General features: G+C 39.9%; 1 protein-coding gene across 11 annotated transcripts in view; it reads right to left on the bottom strand.

Annotated features, from left to right (window-relative positions):
• The window catches only part of Cadm1 (cell adhesion molecule 1), a 327,909-nt gene that overhangs the window by 59,286 nt on the left and 256,388 nt on the right, over positions 1-12,235 (bottom strand). For all 11 annotated transcript variants that reach the window (XM_063255805.1, XM_063255806.1, XM_063255804.1 and 8 more), the window contains one exon: positions 10,217-10,375. In XM_063255805.1, coding sequence (XP_063111875.1) covers positions 10,217-10,375 — 159 coding nt within the window. The remainder of the gene's footprint in view (positions 1-10,216; positions 10,376-12,235) is intronic.

Raw genomic sequence — 12,235 nt, forward strand, 5'->3', positions numbered from 1 at the left:
TTCTTTTATAGGTGATTTCTTTCTTTTCTCTAATGGTTTTTAATATTCTGTTCTTGTGTTACATCTTTGGACTACTGATTGACTCTTATAAGCCTTTGTGTAGATTTTTAAATTTTTTTTTATTTTAAAAAGAATAAAACCAAGTAAAACAAACAGAACAAAGCGAATCAAAACAAACCCGTGTAAGTGACAGGACTTCAAAACAATAAGAAATCAATAATGGTTATCATAGTGTCCCCTTCTGTTTTCAAAGTAGTGGCATATACCTTCAAACAGTAAAAATCGAACAAAACAGAACAGAACGGAACCAATAGAAACAAAATAATGAGTGTAATAAAGGGTTTCAAAACAAGATAATAGTAAATCCAAAATGGTTACCATAATGTATCTTGTTGTCTTTGAAATAGCTGCCCATGCCATCAGGTACAATAAAATCAAACAAAACAAAACAAAACAGAATAAAAATCCAACCCAACAAACAATGAAAATGATACAGAACTTCAAAATAAAACAATAAGGAATCAACAATGGCCAATACCCTCAGAAGGAGACCCCCACAGATGCTACCTGAGCACTGCCATGCTGTGAACTGATGATCAGACTACCAAGCTTTAGACCTGCAAGGTCAGTGAATACTAAACACTACAAACATTAAACTGATTCCACCTCAACAGCCATGATTACAGCCTGTGTTTCTCTGGATCAGTCAGTCCTTTACAGGGTGAGGTGGAGTGGGTTGGTTCTTGTTTCCCAGCCTGGGCGCTGGAAGATACTGGCATCTGGCTGTCCTCCCAGTGGTCTGAGCATGGTGCTGATTCACAGGGAGGGCTTGCTTCTTGGTGACTTCTTGTTCTCTTCCCCCTGTGTGAATTTGTTTTGATCATGGTTAAATCTATATGCCTTAATTATCTGTATGCCAAATTCTTCTGCTTTCCTTTGGAATTTTTCTGCCATTACTTCTTTGAATAGGATTTTCATAATGTTTGCTCTGCCTCATGATTTTTCATTGACTCTAGTCAATTCCGTTACATTTTCTTTGCATCATCTAGTAGCTGTTGGATTGATTTTTCATGCTCCCTAGCTATTCTTAAATACTCTTTCTTGTCATGATCACTAACTGCAATGCAGTCTTCTGTATCGGATATTCTGTTCTCACACTGGCTCATTCTGCTGCATGTACCTCCAAAGGAATTTTTAATCTCCTGGGTATCTGTTTGAATCTGTTTCATGAATTCCATTTCTTTCCTGTTGGGTGTTCATGGCTTCCATCATTTTTCTATGCTCATCTATTTGTTTTATCTGTATCTATTGTAGAGTCACTACCTCATTTTTCATTACGGTCACCATCTGTATAGCTCTCTGAGAAATTACTGGTGATTTGAATTTCTCTAGCTCCTCACTCATCTGCTTTGTACTACTTCAAGTGTACTATGTCAGGAGTCCAGTGGGTGGTTTTGTTTTACTTCACTGACCTCTGGGTTTGCCTTTGTTCAGCTGGAAGTCTGAGGTTGTATCTTACTTCTGGGTTCTTCTCTTCTCTTCTCTTCTCTTCTCTTCTCTTCTCTTCTCTTCTCTTCTCTTTCTTTCAGTTTAATTCCTGGGTTAATGTTGTACATGGCTTATGGTTAGTAGCTTTATTTCTAGTATTTACAACCCTTAGGAAATGAGTATTTCTCAGAGATGTTTTCCAGGTATAGCTGGCTTTTGAGCTGTGAGTATATTGCAAGATCCTTCCTACCTCTTTAATTTATTGGAGATGAGAAGTTGTTGCCTGTCTGACTTAGCTCTTGATTCTCTTGCCATTATCTACAATTTTTTTTTTTTTTTTTTACAACCTTTAGGCAATCTCAGGCTTGGTATACCAGCTCTGACTAGGACAATTATATTACCTTGGCTAAAGTGGTACAATCACCAGTAATAATAGCATTATCCCAGACTAGAAAATGACAACTGTGGTAACTACTAGTTTGTCACTCTCAACTGTATAAACTAGATTTATGGTTATACAACAAAATCTAAAACAATGCAGAACATTGTATATAGTAAGACCTCAGCAAATTTACCCTCAGGAGAGAAAGTTTAAAAGGGTGAGGGGATAAAAAAAAGAAACAGAAGAAGAAGAGGAGGAGGAGGAAGAAGAGGAGGAGGAGAAGCAGAAGAGGAGAAGATTTAAATCAAGGCTGGAATACAAAGAAAAATTAAGCCAACTTTGGGAAACTGGTGAAGACGACAGAGGAGTGAAAGAGACAGGCAAGAAAGAAAAACAAGAACAGAACAATAAAAAATAGAAGCAATATTCACACTCATATAAAAACAAGAACAAATAATCAAGAAAAAGTAAAATAGAAAAAACAAAAACAAAAAAAGAAAATCTAAGAAAAAAGTCTACTTTTGGGTGTGTGTCTGCAGTCACTGGTAGACAAAGTGGGCAGAGTCCAGATTTGTGCCGATTAATCTCAGAAGCCAGCCACAGTTTTACTGTAGGGTAATGGGTAATCCCAGCAAATTTACACCTTTAGTTCCAATGAAATTCAGGCTGGTTCCTGCCTGTTGGGCTGGAAATTGATTCTTTCAGCCTGTAACAGTCCATGTGCCTCCATTTGGCTTGAACTTGGCTCCTTGACTTTGAGTGGACTCGATACTCACCCTGATACTGTCAGCTGCCCAATGGAGCCAGCCCACAGTGTTCTGAGGCCTAAGCTAGGCTGGCACCTGTCCAAGATGGCTACCGGCCAATCTCCCATTCTTGGGAGACATCTGCATCTGAATAACTCACCAGCTACTGTGGTCCTCTGTACCCACTGCTCTGCTCCACTGATGGTTCTCTATGGAGCCTCTGGGTGGCCACAGTCATCATGGGTCTACTGGCTCAAGCCGCCCCTCCAACACAGCGAGCCAGGGTTCAGGGAGAAAGTGCTGCTTGCCACCTCCTTCATCACTGAGGTCTCTTTGTTCACTTTCCCTGTGGACTTCAGTTCCCTCTTTGGATCCTTCTTGAGTCCTGGGAACCCATTTCTTCCTTCCTTTTTTTGTTCCGTGAGTTGCTGTATTCCAGCATCTGGACACTGAGTCTCAAGAGAGATTCTTTCTCTGCCATTCACCACTTTGCCCCTTCCCGGAGGTTGAAGGTTTTAATTTTTAAAAGAGGTATCTTGCACTTTGCTTGTGACTGGGTCACCCTTCCCATGTGACACAGAGGAGAAAAGCTGAGGCAAGGGTAACGTTGTCCTGACATTCTTGCAGGAGACTTAATACCCCAGAGGTACTTGCCACAGGACTTGTAAATCAAAGGACACTGGCACTGGATATTCTTTTGTACACTGAACACAACCAGGCCCGAGGACTTCAGTGCAAGTCTGTGCCTGCAACTATGTTTGGGACATACGCTCTGCTCTGTATGTTCATTACTTAGATTTTATCCAACATTCAGAAATACTGGTGAGCATGAGATGTGATGATTGTTGATTAAGGACTAATTATTTCAAGTCTCAATGAGGGAACTAAAGGGCAGCATGGCCATGGATGCTATCACGATGGCTGAGGAGAGGGCCTGGGTCAGCTCCTGTATATTCAAATGAGGAAACACTGACTGAACAGTCTTTGGTAATCATGCAGGATTACTGCAGTTTGGAATAGAATGACAATGTGAAGATTAATCTGAGACCTGTTTATAGTACGAGTTTCTAAACTCTTAGGAGAGGACAACTTTTAATAAAAGGAGGGTAATGTCTAGCATACAAGGTGACTGGGATAGTCAGGAAGAGAATCACAAGGAGCTTCCAGTGAACCTCTACAAAAGGGTTATTTTCTATTGTCATTACATGGTCATGAGTAATTTTCATTGTCATTTAATTTTGTTTGCTAGTGAGGTGAAGGACCCCTGCAGTTATGTGTGGTGTTTGAATTATGGCAGTTAAACCGCAGTCTCAGAAGGAGGTAGGCTACTAAGAGGGCAGTGGTCAACTCTGGAGGGACCGAGGTGAGACCAAAGAGCACCGGGGCTGCACTGCTGCAGCTGAATCCATTCCTCCCGATTAAAGTTGGAAATAATCTTATGGACATTAAAATTACTGCTCACTCAACACAACCAAATTTTCTTTTGCGATGTTGTGGCAGAAAGCTATATTCCAAGTGGTTTCAAAATGGGTACAAACTTCTATACCTTTGAAGAAATGTTCAAAATTTGGAAGGAAACACTGGGCAAACCAAACACCGCACGAGAGCATTACTTCTGTAGAAGGAGATTTTGTATTGTTTTGTTTCTAAATTCCTGATACAGGGCCAGTGCCTAATGCATAGTGGGCATTTAAAATCTAATCTGCTGAATGAATAAATGAAGGAGCAAGTGAACGGGACAGTAGAGAAATGCTGGGGCATGGACTTCCACTCCGGGTTCTACTACTGATTAAAAAAATAAATAGGACTGTGAACTCATCTTAGCCCTCATCACAAATATCCATGCTTTTCTTTTGGAAGATCGGTCCGGTTTCCAAAAGCTGAGGTTCAGCCAGTGTCCTGATTTATGCACTTCCCCTTTATTACATATTTATTTAGCACTGCTGGTGCATCACAAAGTGGTGTCTTAAGGGAAACATAAAATAAAGTTGTTTGATCATTCTTTTTAGATTTTTAGAGGCTTGCTTCATAACCATTTAACCTTTCACAGAACCAAAATTTGACCTTGAGTTAAAAACCATGAAGCAATACATCTACATGTGAAGACCAGTTTCACTATTGTAAGTATTCAATATCCATAGCAAAATAGACACATCTTTAAAAAACACAAGTAGGTCTGGAGAAAAGGCCTAGAAAACAGATCTCGTGGTGCAGGACACGAAACCCTTGTTTCCTTTCAGGGTTACTCAAGTCTTGCTGGGAATGTATGTGGCCCAAAATTCACTCTTTGTATTCTGAATGTTGGTCAGTGAGCCTCCTATCCTCTCTGGTACTGCAAAATGAATCACCAACACTCTGTAGCACTTAGAACACCGAAAACTTACAACCGCCACTGTGTTAATATAAAGAAAAACAAGTTAAAAAAATTAGCTCCAATCAGGGGGTCTCCACTGCTTGATTATGTCTCACGCGGAATAATAAATGCTGAAACAACCTCCCTGAAACGACATTCATTGCTTAAAAAAAGAAAGAAACAGTAGAAGGGAGAGCAGTTTCTGTTAAAAGAGACTAAAAATCAGACAAAAACAGGCCAAATCTGAAGCCAGTAGCTATTATGTTTGGAAGAATACAACCTCGAAACCGAACGGGCAGGGGAGAGGATCTGACAGAGGAGCTGCTCCCGGAAACTAAGTCTCATCCTCCGCTCCAAACAGGAAAGATCTTCCGATTTCCAGGTTTTTTTCCCTGCTTCACTGCAGGGCACTATCGATACCAGAAAAACATTTATTTTGTCACAGATAAAGAACAAGTTTTGATCATCTCCTCAATGCCCAATTTTCTCCCAGTTGAAGGAATGAAAAAAAAAAAAAAAAAAAAACAACCAAACCCAAAAAACAAAAAACTACTACCTTCCACTGGACCTTGGATGAACAGGAATATGGATTTATAAAATACGTGGCTACATCCAGTCAATAAAACTCATTTTAAAAACGATGCCCACATATATGATTAACTGTCAGATGATAATCAGAGTGGGGAAGACATTCAAATATCTATTTCTACAGGCTTTGTTTTCATTTTCCTTTTCAAAACTCATCTCTTCATTTTTTTCTTTTACAAATATACACACACGAAACCCTGACAAAAAGAATTTTTGCAAAGACATTTTGCACAGCAAGGCTAGGGTGGGTGAACACAAAGACGTGCAGCAGTGAGTCCAGAGCCTCCTGTTTCCCCTGACCAGAGTTCGCTTCCCTCCCTTCTGCACAGCAATCTGAATTCCATATGAGGGTCACAGCTTCTCTCTGAATTCCCAGCTTATGGCGCTATGTGTTGCCACCTTGATGCTATTTAGGTGGTTTTCTCTTAATGCACAGAAAGCGAAGTGTTCTCATTTAAACAGGTTTTTATTATTTGACAAGAACGCATTCCCTCAGATCGGAAGCTCCACTAACGATGCTACAATTGTATCACGCACTGCTGTAATCAACTGCGCTGTAAATTTAGGCAATACCACCTATACAGATATGTGTAAAAAAAAAGGCAGATTTTAGGGTCATACAGCTCAGAACATTAGAAAGCAAAAACTGTTCTCTGCATAGCACACAAGGAAACCGAGCGTTGAATTTCAGTTTGAGAATATAATTTTTTGTTTTGAACATTTAACCGTGTGCTGCTGCTATACCCTTGCTGGGTCTCACAATAAAACCTAGGAAACTAAGAGCCCTACTGTATGTTCTCCATTCCCAGCAACGTTCCTATGAGAAAACCTTATTAATGAGCTTGCAAACGAGCACCCAACAGGGAAATGTCACAAACAAGAGCGGCTAATGCCCCAGAAAATCAAATAAGTGAACACTTGGCTGATTGTGGTGCCTTTCATATTTATAATAAAAGAAGGGGGGTTTGATTCACTGATTCTGAAGGGGTCAACACCTTGCTGAACAAAACAACTCATTTACTTATGTTTAGAAATCTCCAGATGATAAATTACATTGATGTTAATCACTTCAATGCATACTACATAATTAATATCTGTACTCACCAAAAACTTAAGGATTATTAGAAATATGACAGCATACACATCTGGTTGATTTTTCACATAATTGGGCACAACAATTTCTCTTGGTAACACAAATAAGGGTACTAACAAACAAACACTGCGAAATTCTGGTTCAATTAATTACGACTTGAATCCACAAGACAAAAGCAATTCCGAGCTGCACTCAAGCCCTGCTTCTGTGGAACACGGAGGCACTCCATCTTAAGGGGAGAACCCTCTTCCTTTCTGTTTATCCTGCCATGCTTTGTTTCAATCCATGGCATTCAATTCCTGTTGTCACTGGTTCACTTCCCTTTCACCTTTTAAAAAAAGGGTACAATTTCTACAGAACTCAAATATGCCTCCTGCTATTTAACCTGTTCACGGTTAACATTCATTCATTCTAGAGCGTGTAAACAGGCATTGCCATAAACCCTCACTGCCCAAAATGAGCCAGGGTTAAACCAAGGAAGCTTACTTAACCGCACTGAAATCTGGTTAGATTTGCCTCTGGGTAGACTTATTTACTCAGAATAGAATCTGAGGGGTTTAGTATTTCCTGGCCATAATGTTTGTCACTAAAACAATAAGAAATGTTTTTAAGTGGTAAAGAAAAGGATATTTAAAAAATAATTGTACATTTAAAAACATATATATATATATATATATATATATAAAACAAAAAAAATTTTATAGATATTATTACATAGAATTTTCTAAGGCTAATAAAGCAATTAACTAACTGAAAGAATAAGTCTGATAAAGTGTCCCTCAAAACTCTTAGATTGTAACCAAAATGGTGTAACCATATGGTGAATATGTGGCTTTATTCATCTTTTCCAGGTCTATAGCTACCAAAGAATTTTAAAGGGATCAGTGATCAGCAAAAGAGCAAGAACAGACAGCTTCAAGGGTTTGGCTCAATTTAAAATACAGGTTCACTGGCCCTCCTCACCGGGGATCCACCATAATGAATCGCCCGCCCATGCAGACTGGCTGCTGAACAAACTGTTGCAAGACTCGTACACATTTAGCAAACCTCTTCTATTCTCATGGCCATCGGGATCTGTTGCCACTTGTCTTCAGAGAAACAACTGCTGAGAAGGAACGGAGCTGCGCCCCGTACCACTGGAGATGTGTGGCACCAGCACTGGGCCTGCTGACCAGTGGTGCGGGCACCTGAAGCGGGACACTTCTGTTAGTTACATAGCTGCTGGCGCTTGGGGAGAGGAAAGCTGGGAGGAAATGACATAGACAGATCAATTTTCGGATAAAGAAGTAATTGGAGGTATTCCTGGCTTACTTCGTGAAGTTCTTAGTAGTGTTCTAGGAATGGACACCACTCAACTATCAGGTGACTTTCTTCAATACTGACAAGCTTATTTTGGATTTCAAACCAGATCCCCATATTCTCATTCATAATAGTATAAAGCACTGTAATTTTTAACCTGCATTATAAAAATAATTTTCCTTGCATACATTAAAAAATAGAATATTGAGGAAAAAACATTTCTGCAGTAACTTATGTTGGATAAAAGAACACAGGCTAACCCTTCTTCAAAAAAGAAAAAAAAAGTCATGTTAGAGCTAGGGAATGATCACTAAATGCATCATCATCTTAGAAAGGTGTTAAATTAGTCACTTTCCTGCAGTCAGGAGCCAGCGGTACTTTGTTAGACTGAACTATAAAATGGATTCAGCTCTAAAGCCTTATTGTTTTCCTCGGAAGGACAAATCTCTCTTGAATACACAGAATATGGAAGGCAAGGCTTTCAGGATCATGATCTACTTTTCCAAGGGACAGGAGGTGTGCCATTTGAAATACTATGCATTTGGCAGTGTAATTTTGTAGTGAGTGGAGCTATATTCTACTTAAAAGATACTCTGGGAAACTACTTAAAGAGTTTAGGGGTGGCAACTGGGCAAATATCTACTCAGGACCCACAAAGGAGCTAATGTATTATTAAAGCTAATGGGCCCCTACAAGGAGCGTTAATGGATATTAAGTTTGCTTAAATGAATTACATATTAACAAAGTCACAAGAAATCTACTATCTGCCAATTTAGATAATATCTGATCGTTTCTGTTTTCCCATTATAGGGACATTACACAATAGTTTCAGCGATATGAAAATTATAAGCATGATACTCATAATGAAAATATATAATGAAGTAGATAAAATGAATTAACAAGAAAAACCTGCATTATGTAACGTTAAATTGAGCCAAGCTCAGAGTAGCAAAAGGCTGGAATGGAGTGTGTCTTACAAACAAATTCTTACACCTTTCTTTTGCTCCGGCAAAACATACGAGAAAAGATATGTATGGTTGATTGGTGGCCGCAAAAGATATATCCAGGTTCCAACTACTAGAGCTCATGAATGTGGTCTATTATGGAAAAAGAATGTCTGTATATTTCCCTCTAGGATTTCAAGGGACAACTATTCTGGACCATCTGAGTGGCACCTACATCCAATCACAAGTGTCTTGACAAGCAACAGAGAGAAGAGAAGGCCACATCAAAGTGGAGAATGACTTTATGAAGCCAAATTTCAGAACTCTTGGGCTCCTTAGAAGCTGGAAAAGGCAATGGAACATCCCTGCCTAGAGCCTCTGGAGAGAATGAGGTCTGACCGACACCTCAGGTTTGGTCTTTTATCCTTCACAATTGTGAGCAAATGAATTTCTGTTGTCTTAACCCACCAAGATTCAGGAATGTGAGTTATTACAGTGGCCCTGCACATTAACATAAGAATTCACAGAGGGCAATGCTTTTTCTCCATTAGCTCCCAATGACTGCCATCCTAAAATTTCAAACTCTTACAGTGTTTTCACTGTGCATATTCAAACAGCACCTGGAAGTTATCAGAAACCAAGTTACAGAACGCTTTCATGAAAAGTGAATTATGGCTATTTGGACACAATTTGGCCAAGAGAATGGTTTTCACGTAGAATCTAGATTTTTTTCTTTTCCAGCAGATGGGTGCAGAGGAGACAATAACATATTTAGTCTGTAGGGCACCTTAAGGAAACGGCCTCATTCACTGCAATACAGCTTTGACTGCTGAAGCCATGGACATGTGGCACTGATCAATAGAGTCTCACTTTCAATTCGTTGTAATTTAAGATAAAATAGAGGTGGACATGCAATTTAAAACAAAATGCTGATGTGGAAAAGGAATAAAGTATCTCCTATAAAAAAATTCATCGCTCATGATAGGATTAAAAGAGGAAGAAATTACCCTAGATTTTGAAGTTGGCACAGAAACGATGACAAGTCTACATATTCAAAGAAATTAAATTTCAGTCATTTGTTAAAGCAGACTGGAGTCACTTTAGTTTTACATTTGAGTTAAATGTACTGTTCTCACACTCACAGAGGCACTTTCTAATATGGTAATATTTCCTTAAGACAATCCTGTGATTATTTCTCTACGTGGATAACAGGGAAAAATTCCATCAATGCTACTGTACTGTAAAATGTACATGTGCATCCAGTAAAGAGGCTCTAAGCAATTGCTATGCTATATTCTCAGAATAAGTCGCTCGTGTACTCACACTGTACTTCTAGATAGCGCTGGGTCTGCAAGTTTCCTGTGACAGCAGGGTGCTCCACCTGACAGATCACTGGGACCCCATCATCCTCCTTGTGCACCTTCAGCATCAGCTGGCTGGTCACAGTGTACATGTCTGACCACTCTTCCACCTCCGATTTGCCTGGAAGACAGATGACCGATCAGGTAACCAGAGCTGGGTGATTTTCAGTCCTCTTCCCTCTTCCCCAAACCAAGCACTGCTATTTCAATAAATATGATGGAAATCACTCGGAGAAAGAAGTCTGTGGAAAGATGCACGATAAAATAGTTTATTCTTTAATTTCTAGCCTCTCAGACTTTGAGAATGGTATTGAAGATCTCTTTCAAACCCAAAAGCATTATTTTTACTGAAATATATTACTTATTTTTTTTTTATCTTAAAATCTCCTACAAGTAAGCTGTAAGTTCAGCCATTTTGACATTTGGCAACTTAAGAGTATTCAGAAGAAGGAAAAGAAAAGTGCTTTTTAACCCTACAGACATCTGAACTTGAAATATCTATGACGTTGTCATGCTGTTTAAAAATTCTAGGACATCATCCAAATCCCCTAAGTAATTCAATCAGCAGTAGAGATATAAACAACCCCTTCGCCTACCCCCATCATCAACAATTAAGAGGGAAAGTAACTAAATAGATTTACATAATTGAAATTGTAATTGAAATGTTTAAACTCTGAGACTTCTGGAAGACCACAGAGATGCAGCGGCAGTGGGTTAGAGCAAAGTGAGACCCAGGGCTTCGGGCCAGATGGGAAACACATCCAAGAACACCAGCAAAGGGCGGAGGCTTTCGGATGGAGTGAACAGGCCGAGGCACTCCCAGGAACACGGCACGCCATTAGCTTTCTCTTAATGTTTTGAATTTATCAGCACACATTTAATGGCTCAATTCACTTAGAAAACCAGAGGGGAAATGAGAAACTCCTTCCTTCCAAAACCGTACCTAGGAAATAGGAGATTAAAACACAGCAAGCTTTTGGAAATTTAAGGTATATATAAAGATTTGTTTCCAGATAAATATTTCTGTACCACCACTCTAAAAGGTCTTATTCTTTTCTTCCTCATATTGTCTGTTTATTTAACAAGCAGAGATACAGTACTCACTGGTCTAGGTGCTACCTGGTATGTTACAAGTATTCACATATTTTATCTTTGCAAGAATCCTATGCAGTATGTATTATTATTCCATTTTAGAGGCAAGTGAGGCAACCGGTTAGTTTTTGTCACGTAACTAGAGGGTTTGAGTTCCAGAATCCTGGGTTTAGGGTACTACGTGCAGGGTAACCCTGAAAGGAAAGGACTCTGAGAGGCAGCACATATAAAGGCCTGGGATCACTGATGAAAAATGGCCGAGGAACACGGCTGTAACAGTGGTGGCCAACCGGTGGCATGCATGCTGCAGGGGCCTCTTGTATCACTGCAAGCCCTAAGAGGTTCCCTATCACTGGGCTACACGCGTCTCCCGCACAGCAGCTGAGGTGGCAGATGTCTGAAGATCCGGAAGTCAAACCTGGGAACTCAGTACTGGAGGCGGCCACCTGAAGCAGGCTGCCCTGCACTATCACTGCAAAGCCAGAGCCCCTGCACAGCAGGCTGGTGTACTGGGCAACTGCACGACAAAGGCAGTTCCTCTAACCTCATAATTAACATAAAACATTGACTTCACTTAGTGCAACCCCTTTTGCGGAAAAGCACACAGTCAGCGTAGCTCACAATGTAATCAGTGGCAGTAGGACTTGGCACTTTAAAAAATACATACCTTGCAAATTTGAGGGTCTGATCCACTTGACTCACCATACCGGATAGTGTAAAAGCAATGAGAATTGAGATACAGTCTGAGCTGAGGTGATATCCCCACAGTAGTTCTGGCATAAAGTTCTAGTATACACGGTTAGTGTTTTGTTGAGCAGACCAACAGACATCATCGTGAACCCTCAAACCATAGACGGAGAACACGATTTAGAAGAAAATGTTCTCATGC

Source organism: Cavia porcellus, unplaced genomic scaffold, assembly GCF_034190915.1.
Source record: "Cavia porcellus strain 051 isolate PalLab524CR breed Dunkin Hartley unplaced genomic scaffold, mCavPor4.1 scaffold_9, whole genome shotgun sequence".
Taxonomy (NCBI): Eukaryota; Metazoa; Chordata; class Mammalia; order Rodentia; family Caviidae; genus Cavia; species Cavia porcellus.